The 21,954-nt window shown below is 33.8% G+C and overlaps 1 protein-coding gene across 2 annotated transcripts; it reads right to left on the bottom strand.

Moving 5' to 3' along the window:
- Positions 1-1,632: 1,632 nt before the first annotated feature.
- Positions 1,633-21,543, bottom strand: LOC144436960 (coiled-coil domain-containing protein 66-like). 2 transcript variants are annotated; one of them, XM_078125837.1, is made up of 15 exons: positions 21,415-21,543; positions 19,437-19,498; positions 17,059-17,084; positions 15,223-15,604; positions 14,214-14,522; positions 13,291-13,458; positions 12,283-12,477; positions 10,224-10,533; positions 9,594-9,687; positions 8,199-8,360; positions 7,176-7,320; positions 6,532-6,687; positions 4,705-5,489; positions 3,604-3,687; positions 1,633-2,130 (listed from the first exon to the last, which is right to left on the bottom strand). In XM_078125837.1, exons 1-15 carry the CDS (start codon positions 21,423-21,425, stop codon positions 2,074-2,076), a joined length of 2,946 nt encoding a protein of 981 aa, XP_077981963.1. In that variant the 5' UTR covers positions 21,426-21,543; the 3' UTR covers positions 1,633-2,073. The 2 variants fall into 2 exon arrangements, with proteins under 2 accessions (XP_077981963.1, XP_077981956.1); XM_078125830.1 differs by having other exon boundaries at positions 12,283-12,514; positions 13,295-13,458.
- Positions 21,544-21,954: the final 411 nt, after the last annotated feature.

Raw genomic sequence — 21,954 nt, 5'->3', positions numbered from 1 at the left:
GCTAAACTCATGTTATGGAAAGTGAAGTCCATGGCCTAGGTAAGAGGTAAGACGGAATTGACATTACAGAAGTGTGAATGGCAAGGATGATATATAAAACAACTTAAGTATTTCAGCATATGTAAGTATGATCATATCACATTGCATGTGAAACCATGCATGACTCATACAGCTGGTTTGAAGTACAACAATGGATTGTAACTATATAACATGTTAGCATAGGTGACACAGTAATAATGACAGGAAATGGTGAGGCAAGTCTTCACAAGTAGACTGCATTGCAAGGCCAGACACGATGCACTCTGAATACCTAATCACTTTTTTTGAATCACTTAAACATATGCATCATGTTCATTTCACCAATCAATAAACTCTCAGAGGAATCACAAATGGACATATTAACTGTAATGATGAAATCAACATGCCTAGGTTTCAGATATGAACACAAACTGTTGGATGAAATTTCATCACTCCATCTACAATTTAAATGGCCCCAGAATGTGAATATATATATATATATATAATTGAATGTCCACAGTTTGATGTTGTTGCTATTTCCATTCATGGTGATACAGGATATATGTGTTTTACACAGACGCCTGTATGATTCTGGCGCTGACATCTGTTCTGCCTGAATACTCATTATTAAGTAGGCACTTTGATAATAGATGTATTAGTTACTTTGACATGCAATATCCACATATTAATAAACCAATATTTATCCTATATTCAAAATCTGACATCATATTACATTTATTGTTTAATAGTTATGTCTGTACATGTTGATATCTAATTCCACTTTTACAACAGCAGTGCATCACAAATACGCTATACACTGTAATCCAATAGTACATTTTTTTTACAATAAATAATTTTGCATTTGTAATATTCTGAGCAGAATGTAAACTAATCAAAGTATCTAAAAGGTCAGATTTTCTGTTAAGTAAAATGTGGTTGATATGCAACGTTGTCACACAGAAATATTTTGTTGTGATAAATATCAACACAAAATTGTCTGTGTTTAAAGTCCCTAGACAAACTGAACAATGCATAGTAAATGGACAGTACTACATAGTTCCCTCTTTATATAATTAAATTGACAAGTTGAGATTTAGCTAGGCTGTATAATAATCTTCTATCTGCTTCATGTCGTTCTTTAATTTCCTCTCAAATCAATCATACCGACTACAATGTACTTTACTATGCTTTCCTGTCTGACTTTCCATTAGTGCTATTCCTGACTATCTCTTTCACTACAACCATCACAAAGACTCTCTGTCTGTCTGTCTCTCCTTTTTAAATATAAACTCAGTGTTTTTCAAGGTGTACAACTGTCTAAGGCGTAGAACTGTCTTATGTAAGTAAATCAAGTTTTCCAAACACCATAAATACTATCAAGGTAATAAGAGTCTAATCTGGTATAAATTGAAATTTTTTTGTAGGTGTGTCATTTTTTATATACTTGTACAACTTTGAAGTACTATGCACTGCATTTTCACATATTTACAGTTGATTCAGAAAAAAACCCACATTGGGCAAACTTGTAAACTTGAACACAAAATAAACTGTCTACTGATAAATCATGTCAATATTAGAATAGTCATGTTTTCATGGCAAGTACATGAAGGCTTATACACTTTATTTATGATTCAAGTAAATCTATTTTACTTTGCCAAAGAATCCACATCCCTGGCTTTTATAAATTATGCACTAATATCAAAACACTTATATATAAAATATAGCATTTCAATTGGAGAGGAAGACACTGTTACATCACTGTGCCAGTCACCGGCTTTGAAAAACAATGGATGACAACTACCTTCCTGGCCAAAGGAAATATGACACTTGGTGAGTGTCCATTTGTCCACAGTAACAATGTAGTTGTGGATGGTACTAAAGCCCCCACCTATCTAGGGGTTGATACATGATCCACTTTTCTAAATCATAAAACTTGAAATCTGATTTTTATTTGTAGTCAATGGGGATATCAATGACTTCTAATTGATATGTAGAGTGTAGTAGTATACAATGTTGTACTTTCAACTCAGGTCTGCAATATATACGGATGACAACTCAATTGATGTATGGTGTCAGGCCAACTTCAAGCTCTCTTTGTTTCATAATTAAACCCTGTGAACAAAAAAACATAAATCACATTGCTTTATTTACACATAACAATGGGAATTCATCACACAATCTTCAGCGCAATATTATTTATTTTCTATAATTAAAAACAACTAGTGTAAAATCTATTTTATAGTATTTTGTGATGACAATTTTTGTTTAGAATTCATGTGTGCACATTTGAACAAAACATTCCGAATTGATACCCTAGTCATTGTACATCAAGACACCATGGATATCCAACCAAGCCATTGGTTTGCTGTGATGTACTCTAAATAACAGTCATAATATTCATAATTACCATCATCCATTAAAAAAAATTTAACTTGTGCATGTATAATTATATAATTCTCTGCTAGATTCCTTCGCTTAGCTATAAAATACTCATAACATAACTCATAACTCATTTAAAGTGATAAGGCCCTTTAGGCCATTTGTATCATTCATGGCTGAACAAACAAAAATATTGAAGAATGGTAACTAAGTGTACACAGTGGAATTCTTTATTTTCCATTAGAATTTTAATTTTTCACTAATCTTATTATAGTACTTTCATTTTAATATAAAAGTGAAAAAACTACAAAATGTTATTCTATATCACTAATCATTTTATTTTTGCAATATTTTCATTTTCAGTGTCGGCATTTTGCTCAAATAATACATCAGAACAATATTTTCTCTGAATCTTTCTCTGATTTAAATGTGTACAAAGTGTTCTCCTTAATATGACATACCATACAGCATGTATGTTGTCAGCTAACTGGCATACCGATTGAAGTAAAAGTGAGGTAAATCCATGTATGTTGTCAGCTAACTGGCATACCGATTGAAGTAAAAGTGAGGTCAATCCTTCCACAAAAACATAAGTCTTACTTGTATTCACTCAAAAATTGTGTTTGTTTACTTTAGCACTTAAAACATTCAAACTTTTACCAATTGATGGAATACTGAATATTGTGTGGCTCTTTACTATTACAGTTCATATTGGTATTGCTATGAAATTCTCATTTGTATCTTTTCTTGAGACAAAAATAGTAACCATCTCACATTACTTTATTTGAAAACGAAACGTGAACCAAATCATAACCTATTTTGTCATTATCAGTTTTTCTTTTCTCATTTCTTTTTGGGTGATTGTGGTGAATGTATAATAACAGACATCAAATAGAAAGACATATATACATTCAAGCCTCGTCAAATAAGGAATTTAACATTTGCATAACTTGGTTTGTGATATCGTGTTATTACTTTCACTTCAGTAATGGAATCTTTGCAGTGAAGGACACACTCAGTTATATTTTCAGTTTTTTAATCAAAAATCTCATCAAAACTTCAAGACTCTACTACCCATGTGAGGTGATTTATATGACTATAACAGCTATGTTAGCCTTGTACCACAAGGTTGTTCTCATACATTAATCAATCATTTAGAGATAATATTTCAAATAAAATCTTTATCATGATAAGTTTTGTTTTTACCTGTCTGAGGTGTGATAATTGTTTGAGTATCATTTCTTGTCGATGTTCTGAGTCTTTTAGTCTGTCAGGATTCAGCAAAGGGTCCTAGAAAAGAAGTAAAAATTGTAATGTCTGGCTGAATAACTTGTCAATGACCTGTCTTCAATCTAGCTCACAAACAAAGGCACATTTTTCTGCTGATGCAATGGAAAATAATAACTCTTGGCAGAATATTTCAGAGGGTGCAGTAAAGAGGCAATGTCTCAAATCTAATTTGATGTAACTTGTACATCAACCATACATGCATGCATGCTTGGGCATGTACACAAAAACACACACACACACACACACTTACAAACAACAAACAAACAGACAGACAAACAAACAAACAAACAAACAAATAAATAAATAAACAAACAAACAAACAAACACACCTATATTCTACCAAACAAAAACAAACAGACCTTTTATGAAGAGAAATAAATCATTAATTTATCAGTTGAATGAATGATACCAATGAATGCAGTACATAAATCAGTTTTTACATTTCATTAAAAAAATGTTGAACTGTCATTTACACTCGTACATACTAAAAATCAGACAGACAGACAGACAGACAGACAGACAGACAGACAGACAGACAGATAAAAAACAAATGATTTCACATTTAATACTAAGTTTATCCATTCAATAGAAAATAGTGATTGATGTCGCCACAGCAAAGAACAGGATCATATTAATATAGCATGTTTTCCCTTTACAAAACTCTCACCAACTTTGACTGTTTTCATGACATGAGATACAGAGGAAACACACTTCAAGGGTGGTTTCTCTCATAAAAACTGCTGCCAGATCTTATTTCTCTTTATACTGCCAAAACACATACCAAGCATTATTTTTTCTACAGCAACTTTTTTCAGTGTGAATGACTACCAACACCTTCAGACCAAGCCCTGCTAAAGAGGTCACATACATCAGAAAGTAGTTGGCACCATATCAACTTCACTGTTTAAATATAGTAGGAAAGTCCAGGAAGTGACCAGGAACTGTACAACTATGAAAACACAAAGTTTATATATTAGGCTACGCCCCCTGGGGATTAAAAAAATAATATTTACTTACCATTTCCTGTTCAGTTTTCCTTTCTTTCTTTTTCTCTGTCCTATCCTCCAAACTTTCTATAGAGTGTCTTCTTTGCCTCTGTTTGTGAGGTTTCTTGGTTTTTACTGGAGTCTGAGGAACACTATCAGCATTAAGTTCATTGACCTCTGATCTTACAAATGGTGCAAAATCACCAGTTTTTAATGGAGGACTTGATGGCATATCTGGTGGTGGTGAACCATAGTGAGAGTGCTGCTTTGTTGTTCTGCCAGCTGGTGAATATGAACGGTGTCTAGTTTGTCGACCATCTGGTGAATCATAAGTTGCTCTCCTGGATGACCTGTTGTCAGGGGAGACTGTCCTCAACCGACTTCTAACAGCAGGTATTGGAGGAGACACTGACCTATGTCTCGGTAATAACCTTTCTGGTGCATTCAGTTCTTGTTGTAGTAGTAATTCTTCTTGTCTTTTTCTTAATCTTTCTTCTTTCCTCCTTCTATCTAAAGTCAAATCTTTGTCGGATGCTTTTTTAGCTTTCTTTTTGTTTGGATTTGGTTGTCCCCACCCTGGTCTCTCTGACAACTTTTTGTATCTTTTCTTCTCTGTTACCTCCTCAGGTGATGGAGATCTTCTGATTTGTTTGACTTTCTCTTCTCTGAGACGAGACCGACCCCTATCATCTCTGGTAGTTTTCTTAGGCTTTTGTTTAGATTTTGGTACACCTCTGTATTCAATGCCTGCACTCTCTTCTCTGGCAATTCTTAGTAAGTTAGGAGGCAGAACATTAGGTTCTGGGATCTCAGTTTCTACAAACACAAATAAATACATAAATAACTATACTGTGGGATACAATTACAATAAATTTGAATGATTCTTGTATATGCAGCTGAAGTTGAAGCATCATGGCTCCACAACTCTTACAGCAGGCATGACTCATCCAATGATATTCATCTCTGATGCATCACTGATGGAATACATTTACATATTCTGTACAGAAAATATTTTTAATACATGGAGAGTAAATGAAAGCTTGAGTAGCAGTCACAGTAGTAGAATTTACTGATTAGTAAAATGAAATGTTGTAATGAAAGAAAATTTGTACCTGATTATGAGGGTATACAACGATTGAGATAGGTGTGTGTGTGTGTGTGTGTGTGGGGGGGGGGGTTGATACCCAGGTGGATTTCAATTGATTGTCTGTGGTTAGAGATCAGAATCATCTGTGCTAATTTGACATCAGATGATAATGCTGAATGGAATGATAATATACACTCATGGCACTTAGAAACAGTAGAATATTGTTACTTTGGAAAGGTCAATTTTAAACAAATGCAGCATTTTGGTCCCTTTGCTATATGATCTTGATCATGCAATGATTACCAGCCATAGTAGATAAATCAAAACACTGCATTCGTTTCCAATTTACCATTCCAAAGTAAATTGATTTATTTTACTGTCCTATTGATTCTTAGAACCATGTGTTGTGAAAATTTGAACTTTCTTAAATATACTGATTTCATACTTCCACAGGTGAAGACACTTCATGCTAAAACAACCTGCTTTGAACAGCTTTTTGATATAAGTGAGTGTCTAGTCAGTAGTATGTAGTATTGAATGGCTTCATGAACTCAATCATTTCTACTTTGTCAACTAATCTACTGAATGGGTTCACTAGCTCTCTTTGAATGGCCTGTCAAACAAGCCTGTTTGTATGGCTTCACTAGCTCTCTTTGAATGGTTTCTCAAACAAGCCTGTTTGTACGGCTTTAAACTTAACAGACTAGTTTAACAAGTAATCTATAATGGCTCACTCAACTAAACCTCTAAGACCGTTTTGTTTTAACTAACCTGTTTGAATGGCTTGTTCTTTAACTGGTGAGAGAGGGACACTTTCCCCATACACAGGTGATGCAATAGTAGCTGGATCTACAACCCCAGATCTAGGAGTAAATTTCTCTTGTGAAAACACAGCTCCTCTTGGAGTATTTTCCGGGGAATGGTGGACTGTCAGAGAAAGATATCATTTGTTACTAATCAGAAAGATACTACTATAAAATTTCTATTAGTCCTTGTGATAGTGTACATGTACAAAATTACAACCATCAAAGAATGTGATAGTGATTCTGCTTTCCTATGGCAACAGCTTTGTGAATTCTAGTTGTTATTCATTTAACCACAAAACCCACCACATAAATAACAAGATTTCACTACATTGTCAGCATCCTTTCTCAAATACAAACATACCAATATATATGTGAAAAGTATATTTACTGCTTTATTTCATTGTTAAAGATTACACAACTTTTACAACACATTTTTATCAACAAATGTTTCCTGTAATTTTCTATAGTTATAATAATAAATCTAAGGTCTATACAGCATGTTTCACTTTGATATTTGACAACAACATTCACTAATATTGTCAAGTTCCTTCACTGTCCCCCCTTGCCATATTTATCTATGATAGAAACATAATATTGGTATTGTCCTACCTTCCCAACTTTTCTGCAAGTGTTTGATGTCATGTCCACCTTCCATAAGGTGTCTGATTCTCCTTGCATGTTTTTCTTGGGCTGCTTGTTCTTGGGCTACCTGCATACTATGCATCAAAGCTTTGGTTTTACGGTCTAGGTCCTCCTGTTAAGTAAATGATACAGTTGTATGAATGAATGAAATTTATTCCACCAGATATCAAAAATAAGCTACACTTTCAAAGAAACATATGATGACATATAATAAGATTTTGCACACTGTATATACTGAAAAACAAAATGGTTGGAGAGTTGAACAGATTTGCTAACAACTATATGCTATTTATTGGTATTCTAATCTGAAAAATAACTTTGGAGGAATGAATGGTGATGGGTATTACAGAATGTTTTCTCAAACAGTGACTTCCTTTCTCCCTCCCATGCAGAGTGTAATAATTTAGTACTCTTATTTGACATAACTAGTCAAATACACTGTATGTTAAAGTTGATACCACTCAGCAATTCGGAACCATTTTAAAAGGGTAAGTCTTGGATGAAATATATGTTAACAAGCTATGCAGATTTTTTCAACCATGTTATTTGAAAAGTTCTACAACTACTTATCAAAGCTCAAAAATAACATGTTGTCTGACTCCCCCCCCCCCCCCCCCTCTTAACACATAGACCTTGTACATGTAAGATGTACAGGCAAAACAAGGCCACAATGCCAATATTGTACATGTACAGGCACAACAAGGTGAGCACACCAATATTGTACATGTACAGGCACAACAAGGTGAACATGTCAATATTACAATAGTACATAACAATGAAATACTTGAAGGTATCTTGAACATAGCCTAAGTGTAATCTAATAAATACCCAAGTCTGTGTATGTTTTTTTGGAGGTTGCTTACTCCATTATACCAAGCAGTTTACTACACAACTCTTCACACATTGTGATCTTCCTCAGTAAATCTTTTTGTTATTAAATATGAACACCATTTGTAGTGGTTTTGAGTTAATTTAGAGTTACATATTTACCTCTTTCTCTCTCTGTTTTCTTTGTTCTTTATCAAATTGTTGTTGTAAATCATCTCTTTCCAGTGCCAAGCGTCTTTCTTCCTCCATTTCTTCTCTCTTTTTCTTGTCTTCAGCTTCTCTTTTAAGACGCAATTTCTCCTCCACTTGAGCTCTGATGCCTTCCTAATGTCATTTAAAACACACAGTACAAGTTGTAGTTCAGACTTATACTTTAGTTTACTATAATCATTTCTGATATCATGCAAGTTGTGTATACGATTGTTCTCCTTTCCTAAATACAGAAACATTTCTATATGAATATGTACAATCTTAGGATGTATCTAACCATCTGGTTTGGATTAATTGATGATTTTGGACTGTGTATCAATCCACACACCATTATCTACTAGCCTATATTAAAGTTTCTAACATATATGTACAGAATTTCAATTGATATACTCTGGGCATACTTTGTAGTTTAAGGCAATTGTGAATCTGTGGAACTATCAGATTCAAAGCAAGTGGCTTAACATACTGGCACAACTAGGCAGACATTAAAAAAAAAAATTAAAAAAGAAGAAAGAATCGTAAAACTCTTTCTAGGCTCAAATGTCTTTGGATAGTATTAAGTTAGTTCAGAAATAGACTAGTCCTGTATGTTGGCTTCTTGTGCTAACCCCCCCCCCCCCCCCCAGCTCCCAGCCCCAGCAACAGCCCATCCCATCCCACCTATAAAAACATAATGTGATTCTCAAGCCTGTCTTTCACATTTGCAAAATACCTGATTTCTACTTTACACTAATACTAGTATTTACTTCATTATAAAGCTGAGAGGGAATAGTGAGTACACAGTAAGTATCCTAAATGACTGTCACTTTGATATAACTTTCAGTCTGGTAATTCAGTTTTCGTTTTTTAATAAGATAGACAACAACTAAAACTATTGTCACAACATATTAATACAACAGTGATAACCTATTGAATGGGTGTTGGTTTATTTAATTATAGTCTCAGTTGGGAGGCGTTGTAGAGTTTTATTGACAAAGTTCCATGAACTTGCCAGTGTATTGTGTTTTGGGACTTCCAATGTTTACACCATGTTGATCACAGGGTGATTAGATGCACAACAGAGGAACCGCTATCACCAACTTGTGTAATCTACCACATTGAACAACAATAGATTTAGTTTGCATCTATCTTAGTAAACCAGAGGCTTGATTACCAGAGTTGTAATTTGATATAACTAAACTATCACAGGTGTTTGCTAGTGTGGTAAAACTGTCTTGCCATAATTCTGATTATGAGAGAAAACTATAAGCTAAGCTAGCTAGGCAAAATTCACATATGCCTATCTTCAGAGGTGAGTGAAGAATTACAACTACTCTGAAATACTAGTAACTTTGTATCTTGAAGTACCTGATGTTCTTTTTGTTTTAGTCTCTCCTTCTCCAGTCTGTCTCTCTCATTTGGATCCATGAGTGATTGGTGACCAAATCCTCTTGCATAGCTTCTGCAAAAATACCAAAAATAAACAAAAATTTTAAATGAAAATGTTACTGAATTATGCATTAGCTTGTAGTGACATTCATGTTAAAGAATACAATGAAATGTGTGTCATATGTATAATTAATCCCAAATCAGAATTTTCTATTTTTTATTTTTTATTTTTTTTGGGGGGGAAGGGAGGTGGGAGGGGAGGTATACATACAGTTGTCTAAAACTGGATTAGATAGTTTACGAAAGCATTAAAACAAACTGGAAAGATATACTGTAGATATTGACACATAAATCAGAAGTGACAAAGGAATGTCTATACCATATTACAGGCATTCAGCTACGCAAAGGATAAAGCTTTTTGGGGGACAACTACAACTAACAGTCAAATTTCATAACTATGCAATTATACTGTGAAAATTTATACCAATGACTTATTTACATCATCAAAGTGCTGTTCACAGCAGCCATCAAAACATGCAACAATAAAAATTTTTTTTTATCTCTATCTACTAAAATTGTGATGAGATCTACTGTAAATCTTCAAGTTACCTTTCACTTCTAGCGTTATTAGGATTTGCAGCAGATGCAGCACCGTAGTCTTCAGGTGGTAGAGCTGTCTGTGGTGCACTCTTGGGTTGAATCTCTACATCTTTTTGTAAATTCAGTTCCGGTTCTTGGTGTCTTGTTGACGTGACAACCACATCATCTACAGTGTGTAGTGGATCCCGACTTTGATATCTGGGATTCTGTGGCTGTCCACGCATAGTTTCTAACTGGTCTGCCCAAGTTTCCTTAAACTCAGATTGGTGTGCATGTTTCTCTCTTTCCTTTCTTTCTCTGACTTCCTGTCGCTGTTTTTCTGTTTTCATTTGGTGAAATAAATGTGAATAAATGTGAATAAATACAAAATAAAAAACTATGGCAGATAAATGATAACCGGAAAATCTTAGTGGAGTTTTGAAACACTTTTGGTTAACATGGAGAGAGAGGAAGAGACATTATACAGTTTACGCTAAGGTTATCAAGTTTTACAGGGATCCTTAATACACTACCTGGGGAAATTACGTTGATCTTATTATACTTAAAGCCTCTTTCTTGTCAGACACAGACCTGTACGCTAATAAAATATCATTTGACCCTAAGGCTATGTATTTTCCTCCCTCCTAAGAATGAAATAGAAGCCATGTTTGTGAATTTGGTTAAAACATAATTTCAACCAGACTACAATCATGATTATGGACAAGTAGAAAACAAAATAAAACATAAATGTAGCTGATATTTAGTTCTGGGACTGTATCAGTGTATGTCTGGTGACAGTTAAACATAAATGTAGCTGATACTCTCAGTTCTGGGAATGTATCAGTGACAGTGTATATCTGGTGACAGTTAAACATAAATGTAGCTGATACTCTCAGTTCTGGGAATGTATCAGTGACAGTGTATATCTGGTGACAGTTAAACATAAATGTAGCTGATACTCTCAGTTCTGGGAATGTATCAGTGACAGTGTATATCTGGTGACAGTTCAAGTATTTTTACAAACAACACACTATTTAACCAAGACTACTATTAATCAATTGAAATTTATCAAAAGTGTGAAAGACCACAGATCCTGTCAGTTTTCTTCAAATACCTGTGATCACATCATTAATTAACAAGACGTAGTAGTCAGTATGTTGGCTAACGTTCCTTGACTAACTATCAAATACACATGTACAGTAAACTGTAGGTACACTTCCATTAATTTTGTCGCAGTATTAATACACTTAATCATGTTTGGTGAGTGCATTACAGACTGTGAATAGATTATCTGAAAGAGGCCCATGGGTGAAGTCTTAGGATATTCTGACTCAGACAGGTCTGGCCATATAAAGGTAAAAACAGATAAATACATAGAATTTCTATGTAGGTTTAATTGTATTAAACACATAAACGTCAGATTACATTTACATACATGTATAACAAGTGAATTCATGAATTTCATGAATTGGGTTTTTTTCAAAGATTTTGAAATTTATTTTTCCTAGCATGCATTTTTTATATCTCACCTCCATTGTTTAATACTACTAAAAACTGAAAGGTAAATATTGTAATGTCTTCTAGCCGTGGGAATACTGACTACCTCAAACTTAACATTTGGAATTCATGTCAGTGTTTTCCACATTTTCATTGTGAAGGCAGTGGCTTCACCTTATCATACCATATTATTAAGGTCTCTGATTTAACATTTTAATAAGTAATTCTGTTTACTAGACATTTTTGTACTGCATACACATACAATTTGATGTCTTTATTTTGATTTATTTTGACATAAAACCATGACACAAAAAGTTGTATTGTTTGACTGAAAAATATTAGGCCATGAATGAATCTATGACATTGTCACAATGCCACATCAATTCTCTACATCAATTTTTATATATCATACATATATGTATAAGCCAACACTTCACCTTCTGATCATGCAGGCAGTCACGCACACACGCACGCACACATACACGCACGCACGCGCACACACACACACCATTACCTCACATCTGGGCTAACACATTAGAACATACATTTATTTCAGTACAATGGAAACACAAACCATAGGGTTCTATCTCACCTAACTCTGCCAACCATTCCTGTTTCTCTTGTCTCTTTACAGAACTATGATCTCGTTCCCATGGTGATGCATCCCCTAACACAAATGAAGTTCTCATAGCTGCAGGTACTTTAGCCTGAGAAAACTGAATTCTAGAGGGCGCTCCTCTGTCAGGTGGTGACTGAGTTGTTGTTATAGGTTGTGTTTGTTGAGTAACTGTTTGTTGTCTCTCTGCTGGCACTTGATTAACAGGCTGCTCCATGGACAGAGATATAACAACAAATAATGAAGGTTAACAAAGATACAGATGACAATATTTTGATTTGCATATAGACTTTTTTCCTCAGTTACATTATGGTGTAAATTGTTAGACACAGAGTATAAGAAGTCCTGTTACTTTTGGCATCCAACTTTCTGTCAAAAAAATCACATAAAAATCTTATAAATTAGAAATTAAATTCAAATCACAAATTTTAGAAATTTAATACTCAACGATACATACTGTAAAACTGTCATTTCTGTTGAATTAAATTCATTTATTGTCTCTACAACAGATGTATTTCACTTGGAGACATAAAAGGTTTATAAACAGAATCACTCCTTTGTTCAAGACCAACTTTTTGATAGCTCTGCCAGATGAATATTTTTCAAATCCAAATTTTAATCCCAATCTGTTAAATTTATGTTAATCTGTGAATCTGTTTAACACGTATGTGACAAAACAGTTATCATTTTATTATCCTAATATCAGGATTGACGTATCTATTGATAGACTACCACAGCAGTGCAGGGTCTAAATGAGATTGAAGGATGACACTGAATGACTCCTTTGATATCATCCTGGGTTGCTACTTTTACGGTTACCTAGTAATACATTACAATTATCTAAATTTCAAATTTGTCAAATTTACTAATTAATCATAACAAGTAGGTTACATCCATAGATAGTAAAACATTGTGTCATAATTTGTTTTGAGTTTGTAGTCATGGCATAATACCATGCCAATTCATTGCATTACTCTAGTATACTTACTTTGTGTGGTGTTGTTGTCATAGAATAGTTTACGTTGGGGGCGCCACCACCACCTCGCCCAAAGGGATGCCAGGCATCAAATGATTTCTGTAATTCTTTCTCTTGAGCTATGTCAACACTCTTTTGAAGTTCCTTGTCTTTTTTCTGGCGGGCAACCTGTTCATCTGAGAAGTAATACACTCCATATTAATACATCATATAATTATAGACCTATTGACCTGTATTTCTGTTTGAACATGTAACATTTGAAATTTAACATTTATTTATTTTCTATAGCGCCCTTTCTATTATAAAAATATTCAAAAGCGCTGAACAATAACAATTAGAAATTGAAAGCATTGGGAAATGAAATAAAATTAAATACATTTGAAGGTAAGATAAACATAGTACATAAAAGACCTGGTAAAACTAATACAATCAAAATAACTTCATTACAATCAATACAGTCAATAATGCTGTTTAAAAAGATGTGTTTTCAGCTCACATTTAAAATGTTTCCTTAAGTTTCTTGGTTAGAGAGTTCCATAGTTTTAGCCCACAGATGGCGAAAGCTCTGTCTTTCAATTTATTGAACAACCTGGACACTATTACATTATGACTGTTGTTGGCTCTTAATCTGTAATTGGTGTTATGGACCATTTGTACTAAATCTATTTTATGTAACCTGGAGCTACACCTTACAATGCCTTAAAAACAAGTAAAATTATCTTAAACTCTACCCTAGCTTTTACAGGGAGCCAATGTAATTCTCTAAGTGATTGAGACACACCATCATATTTATTCAAACCTTTCACTACACGCATGGTGTAATTTTGCAGACACACAACTTGGCTTGCACAACATGGTATAATGGGTAATATAGTTTCAAAATAACATATTATTCTATCTACAGGCAGAATATAGTATTGCTGACACCTACCTAATTCCCTTTTCCACTGTTGTTTTTTTCTTTCAGCTAACGATTTATCATTGTATCCACTTGTTCCTATGATGCCACCAATGTTACCTAACCCAGCACCAAAATCATCCTTATTAGCAGCACTATCCTGATTGGTTGCAATCTGTCTGACTGGTACTTCTTCTTTTTTATCTTCTGTCTTTTTGACAGTGTCATGTATCTTGTCATCTTCTTTATCTACACCTTCATCTTTTTTGTCTTCACTTGGTGTTTTTGATTTTTCTACTGTTGATTTTTCTCGGCTTGGAGTTTTATTCTCCTTTGCAAGACCTGAAGCCAATCAAAATATTTGTGAACATAAATAAAACATGCATTTGTATATTTTAGATCTTGCTTTTTTTACAACTATTTTAATGTACAAACATTCATCTATGATCTTTTGAATTCTTTGTGCCTGCAGTAGAATTCTACCACCTATGTGTGTCATAAAAATAACAACTATTCTATTTCTTAGTCTACACCACAACTTCTGCTCCAAGCACTACACTTCACATACATTACTGTAGGCATACATAAGAATAAGTCAACCTTCTTGTTCTATTTTGACCCGCCAGCATGAGGTGAAATTCTACTGTAGGTACCAAGAATTGACCACAGCTTTCATAATTTATGCTAAAATACATGTACATGTATGTAAGTATACATGTGTTGAACTTTTAGTTTATTACACTGGTACATGTGACATAACATCATATGTGAAGAGTTAGGGGCTTTCATTTAAATTCATATTTCTTGTATCAATCTGAAATGGAGAAACTGTACAGAAATTGAAAATTTCTATTCATAGAGTCAAAAACTTCTTGGAAATGAACCCCAAATTTTCAATGACATCTCGTCAGCATTGTGAGGAGTGTACTACAATGGGCTATTGTCAATGTACAGAATTGTTTTGGATGTTACATCTTTTTATTTTTATGAAAACTGGTAAACAGAATTATGTTTTGATAATCAGACTGGGTAATATACTAACCTGTTGGGGCAAGGGCTGCTTCTAACTGAGCACTTGTACCAATAGCTGATAGAATGGCATTTAATTGTTCCTTGGTTAATGTCACAGTGTTAGTGTCTTTACTGTTGTCTTTCTGCTGTCTCACAGCAGCTTTCTTGCTTCCTTTGCTGTCCTTTGCCTTCTTAGCAGCAAGTGCATTTCTCCTTACAAAGTCCACAGCAGGTTTTTTCTTTTCTTCATCAACATTTTCATCTTGTTCCACTCCTTGATTTCTACTTTCCGCATGATGTGTTGTTGCTCTTGAAATATTTGTCCTTTTGGCAGGTTTTGGTGGTAAGTCTACAACTGGCTCACTTTCAGGCTTGCGTAATGAATGTTGTTGTGTTTTCCGTAAGTAGCTGAACTGTAATAAATCAAACACAAAACTTGTTAATTAATTTTGTTGTTGTTGTTGTTGTTGTTGTTGTTGTTGTTGTTAATTTCCATATACTTACTAAAATTCCCATGTACCTGGCAAAGAGTTTATCATATTCATGACATTTGCAATTTACATGTAAACTATATCAGTTGAAGTATCTGATATTGACATGATCTGCAAAGGTATTTTACTATTATTTAGCCAAGAAAAATTGTGGCTATATTTACAAATATGGCTAAATTTACAGATAAAATAGTTTATCAAACTTCTCCTCTGTTATAGAAATTTGATAACACCTTGTAAATTGCATCAAATTATTTGATTAGATCACTGTCTATAACAAAGTGAGGGAAAGCAAAGTGTGGAGATCACACCTAAAGCCAAAATTCTGTGGTATGATTACTACATGCAGACTGGAAATGTCTTAACAACAAATAAGATTTGGTATGGCCAGACATTGTACAATACTTGGTAGGTCAAATGTCAACCTAAGGTCATAAGGTCAACTCAGCTTATAAATTACCTGAAGGGAATGTATAGTACAGCATGTATATTACTAGACTGAAAGATTCATCACTACTCTCCTTGTTAGTCATATTTAGCAAATTATTAACAGGATCACCAACATCATCAAATCTTTCAGCTCACATGTATGTAGACTTTGATATACACATAATTTTTTATTTGACAAACATTAAGATGTCATTATTTCATATCAATATTTTAGTAGTAGTTCTAAATGCTGAGGGAGGTAAGTCATTGTTATTAATATTATATCTAATCCATAAAGTATTACAAAATGAATCTAATGACTATTAATGTGCAATTAGATTCTTATTATTATGTTAATGATGACACAATGCAAGTATTTTGACATCTAATGATGTACTTATATTGGGTAATACCAGAAGGGCCACTGAAATTAAACTATTAGTTACAACATATCACAATGTCTTATATTGGGCAATACCAGGAAGGCCACTAAAATAAAACTATTTGTTACAACATGTAATTCTCATATCTTAACTATACAAAACAAATAATTAATGCCATCATGCAGTTTGTATCATAGCCTAAATACATAATTTGTTGCTGACAAATTACACTATGTATTAACATGTAAGTTACGATGTGTTATATTGTTGAGCCTTATCAGGCTTCTCAAAGAATGAGTGCTGGCCAACAGCATGGCACGAATATTGTATCGTACAGACGACATACAAATAGACATGTATGTACATTACTAATGTAATGATATGCCATTGATATCATACAGGGGTTGGGGTGGGGATGGGGGTGGGTAGATGGGTAATAGGGAGTCATGGCAATTTTCATACAAATAATAAACTATCACATCCCATTAATAATCCATCTACCATTTATCACAGTTCTATGCCTCTTTGTTTACAACATATTTTATTGATCATCAGTTTATTTACCTTTTTCTTTTTCTTCGGCTCTGGATCTGCGTGGGTGAAAACAAAGATTGAATTATTTGCAAGCCTGTTTGTTCTTATATTAACCAAGGATTGATAGTCTGACATGTACAAACATGGTAGGCAATGTCTCAGTTATCACTTTACAATCATCTTATCAATATTGCTAGGGATACATCAGATGATGATGATGATGATGATGATGCTTGTTTTACTAGGACAGATAGATAAGGAAACATGGTATGAGATATGACAAAGAATCACAAATAGGCAATCCATTCATAATTTATCATCGCCACTGGATGTTGGATGGTGACTACGTTTTAACTATTCCTTCTGTTTGTCAGTCTGTCTGTCTGTCTGTCTGTCCATCCGTCCGTCCGTCCGCCTGTCTGTTGATTTGTCAGCAAAACACCCCATTAAATTATGGATTGATATTTAATAGCTCAAACTTTGTGGACTGAATATTGTCCATGAGACAATTACCAGTTGATTAGGTCTTTGTGGAGATCTGTACCATGTACAGGATCTGGAGTTTATTACATGTATTAGCATCTGCTCCAATACTTGAGGGCACCTTTCTTAGGTTTTTAAATAGAACAACGACAGAACTTACAAGTGCTCTCTAGTTTTAAAAGCAACGACTCAATTTTCTATAAATTTACTTTAAAAAGCAACTTTATTTTACGACAAATGAATGAAATAACATTCTTTTGATTTTCCCCATACAATTAGATGAAAAAAAAATTAACAGAAAAATATTTTTTTTTTATCTTAAAAAAAAGCACAAATTGTATTCAACTTCACTTTAACAAAAATTCCAGTCATTACTATGTAAAGGACTGTTACACTGTATATGTCAAATTGTAAAATATAAAAGTGTGTGCAGACAGGAAAAAACCCAAGTACGCCTGAATGATTTGATTGAGAGCAGAAAACAGCTTACTAAAATAGCTTACTAAAAATACCAAACCACAAATACTTAATTAATGAGAATGACTGCTACTTGAATAATAATTAATGATTCAATTTTTTTTTATTGCAGAATGCATTTCAACAAGGGGGATAAATTGTTCATTGTTAGGTATGGTAATTTGCTGTGTCATTAATATCTGTTTTAGCCACTAATGATGAATATTATATCTAGATCTGTATGCCTGTCATGATTTAACAACAACTGTACACGTATGTGTTTTTATCAGGGTCTATAATCCATATTTACATAGTACTTATGTTAGTACAGCTCTCACCATATGACATGGTAAAACTGTCATACATTAGAGAAATTATAATATTTGGAATTCATAATATAATATGTGCTAATTCTTCAACTTTACATATACATATCTATGAATGTAGCATTGCTGTACATTTATTTCCTATGCAGTGAAGATTTGCAATCTTAATTAACATGCAGGCTTGTTAACTAGCATAGTAGCAACTATTTCAGCTTGCCCTCCAAGTAACCATGATAAACCTGCTATAATCTGTCCAACAGGTCAACAAACACATACACACAACTACAGGTTTCTATTACCGATAGTATCCATCCTACAAAATTATAATATTTGAACTTTTACTTCTAATTTCAAACAAAAAAGTGCACTAAAAATGTCACATTTTGGGTCTAAAATTGTAAAACACTGTTTAGACATTATTAGCAAAATCATGCAAAATGAAATGTTCTTGACAGGACTATTCATATTACATAATACATCTATTTGCTGGACTATTTCTCAAGGATTTTAAATGTTACAGATAAATTTTCAAGTTTCTGAAATATAATTGTACATGATTTCGACTATTTATTCAATGTTTTGACAAATCAATGTAATAAAATAAGTGGGAAATACCATGAACATTATGAAAGTAATGAATGAAAAAGTCCTAATGTTGAAGCTTAAAAATTCCCATTTTAACGTTCATATCATTGAGATATATAAATCCTTTCATTTTGTTTTACAAATTTACATCAGTTGGAATGCAGTCCCCTTTTTTTCTTTTCGTGATTTACATTATCTGAAAATTGGTAGATGGTAATGTGATTTCATAGTGTTGAAATACATTTATTTTTATATGTATTTTTGTTAAACCTTTAGATGACATTTGACTGCTTCATAGTTTTAACTGTGGGGTATTTTTTTAACTTTAAAATTTTGACTTTCTAATACTTTGGTTCAATTTTTCAAGTATTGTAGTATTTCTAGTATATCTTAAGTTCTTTTCTCCTATATTTGGTTGCTTTGAGATAAATTCTAAGGTTTTTTCAGCCAGTATACTACAAATTTGCCTGGATATTTATTACTTTGGTAGCATTCTATTTCATTAAGTTCCTTACACTTTACCTGTATGTATTATAGGATGTATATCATAGCACTTACCTCCAATGATAAAGACTCCAGCAGATCCCTTCTTGGCCAGGGCTGCAATACGTAGCCCTTCCCTACGGAAACAAGGACAAATTGTAGTACCATTATTTGACGATAGTAGTGTGATGGCATATTTGCACTGAACTACAGTCAACTATAGTCATAGCAAAATTAGATGTAAAAATTGTTATTATGAATGTAGCTTACAAATGTAAGAAGTGTAAATTATTCCAAGAGTGGCGTGATAAGTATCCAAATATTTATCATGGTGTGTACAAATTTTCTGAGGGACAGCCACATTTTACTACACAGGTTATGGTTACTGACATGTGACATTAGAATTGCAGTTATGTCATCTTACGGTTACCCACTTTGGAATTCACGCAAAATGCTAAAAAAAGAGAGACTTTTTCTGGAATATTTGATGTACTGGTTTGTCAGCAGATTTTAAAATACAAAATGTATCTGTGTGTCTAGAAAATCTGATCTTCATTGTTGAAACTACTTAGTCAACAGCTGTAACATGTGCAGAATTATGCAACAGTCGTGTAAAAACTTGCATGTAGCTAACATTGGGATTGTTGTGATAAACTGTAATTTGTTTTTGGATTATTTTACATTACTGCAATATAATTAACACTGTATGCTGGAAAAATATGCTTGTGTATGCAAGTATACATACTGGTGGTGCCAATCTGTCAAAGTAAAATGAGCTGGCTTACAAGAATGCATTACTAGTGGTGTGCCAGTGTACCAGTCATTAAAGTGATAAGACCAGTATACAATGATACAATTACTGTAGTTATGGAAATGTGGACTCCAGGTACTTTGACACATCTTTATCCCACTCGATCAAGATGTGTTGAAGTCCCTGGAGTCCATATTTCTAGAGCCCTTTTGTGCTCTTGGATGTAGCATTTTCAGGGACTCTGTTTGGACTTTTTACAAGGTACAGTAACGCTAACATTTAGAATCAAACACAGGTAATCAAAACCCTGAATACTCAGCATGCAAACTGGGCAGATATTTGTAGGCTCATCAGTATGGCAATGCTTTGGGTTAAAACATATTAAGCATATCGACTTTGTGAATTGACTTGGTGTGCTACAAACAGATTTGTACTCATATCATGTCCCATCATAAACCGTACACGTTTCATGTAGGGTCTATTTTCCCCATGGAGTTAGTAGAGTCCTTTGAATACCTCCATGCATGTCCTGAAGCCACGTAGAATCATAGACATAGTCTATGGTATAAAAGAGACACTGTCAATAGGTCAGATTGCTATCAATTTTCACAGGGTCTCACACTGATAATATTGGTGTTGATATGTATGTGAATGACAATGATTGTGGCCTGTACTGTCATGAGGTATTGCTTCAGCCCAGTCAAACCATCAACTTCAAACATCATTGAATGAATTGTCATATCAAAATGACGAAAATGTTACTCACATATTTAGATTAGATATCCGAAGTTCACTTAGCGCACCACGACTGGCCATTTTTGTGTAAGTTAGTAGCAAACAGAAGAATTCTTCTACAAGGTACCGAGTTAAAGTGACTTGCAGGTTGTTCGACCGTTAGAACTAACATTTAAAACTCTCTAGGCCAGTATTAAGATTAAGTTGTTTGACAATGTAAAAGGAGGAGATTGGTCAAAAGCAGTTTAATGTTTCTTGAAATTCGTGTTACAACACATACATGATCCGACTGTCTCATTCGCTGTGTAAGGTGGACAGCCTAGATCATGTTTGTGTCAGCACGTGAGTTGTTTGTGTTCATGAACACTGCATAGCAAATACCCATTCTGTCATGGAAACCATATGAATGATTCAATTCACGTCAAGGTATGAATTTAGCATTGGAAAAATGTCAGAAATTCGCGACTGTGACATTTATTATGACTAGTATTTTGGCGAAGACTGAGGATGTCGAACGACTGACAGCATAATCTTGAATTTCCTCGATAAATTTGACATTCTACTTACCCTATATTCATATTTGATCACTGTATCTTTTCCATTACTTATAATTTACCATCTATAAACTTTGTTTGCATGGATCCTGTATATTTTCACCTTTTTCTTACACACTTGAATACAAAGTGTACGTCGTCGTCGTCCGTTGTTAGGAATCCATATGACATGTCAAGGGTCAATGGTTATCCAACACTGGTGGCGCTAGTCACAAGAGTCATACCACTGAGAACGTGTACGTGGACCGTCACTTGTAAAGTCGGATCAGAGAAAGTCTTTCGACTCGGAGAAAGAACTTTTTCCCCCTTTCTAAAAGTGAAAAATTTACAAGTTATTCAATGCGAAACTTTCACTCACTAAATTGTTTTCTAAATATTCTGTAACATGTAATACATCATCCAGGCATACCTCATAAGTATCCAAGAAATTCACTTGTTGAAAGTACATTTTATATCTGGGAATAACATTATTGTTCTTGTATATTCATGTAGCACAGTATATCACATTAGAAACACCTGAATCTGCATTCATAAAATGTATCCATCATTCGTA

The sequence above is a fragment of the Glandiceps talaboti genome, chromosome 1, assembly GCF_964340395.1.
Source record: "Glandiceps talaboti chromosome 1, keGlaTala1.1, whole genome shotgun sequence".
NCBI classification, from domain to species: Eukaryota; Metazoa; Hemichordata; class Enteropneusta; family Spengelidae; genus Glandiceps; species Glandiceps talaboti.
Note: the sequence above shows the minus strand (reverse complement) of the source record. Positions and strands in the feature narration are given on the sequence as shown.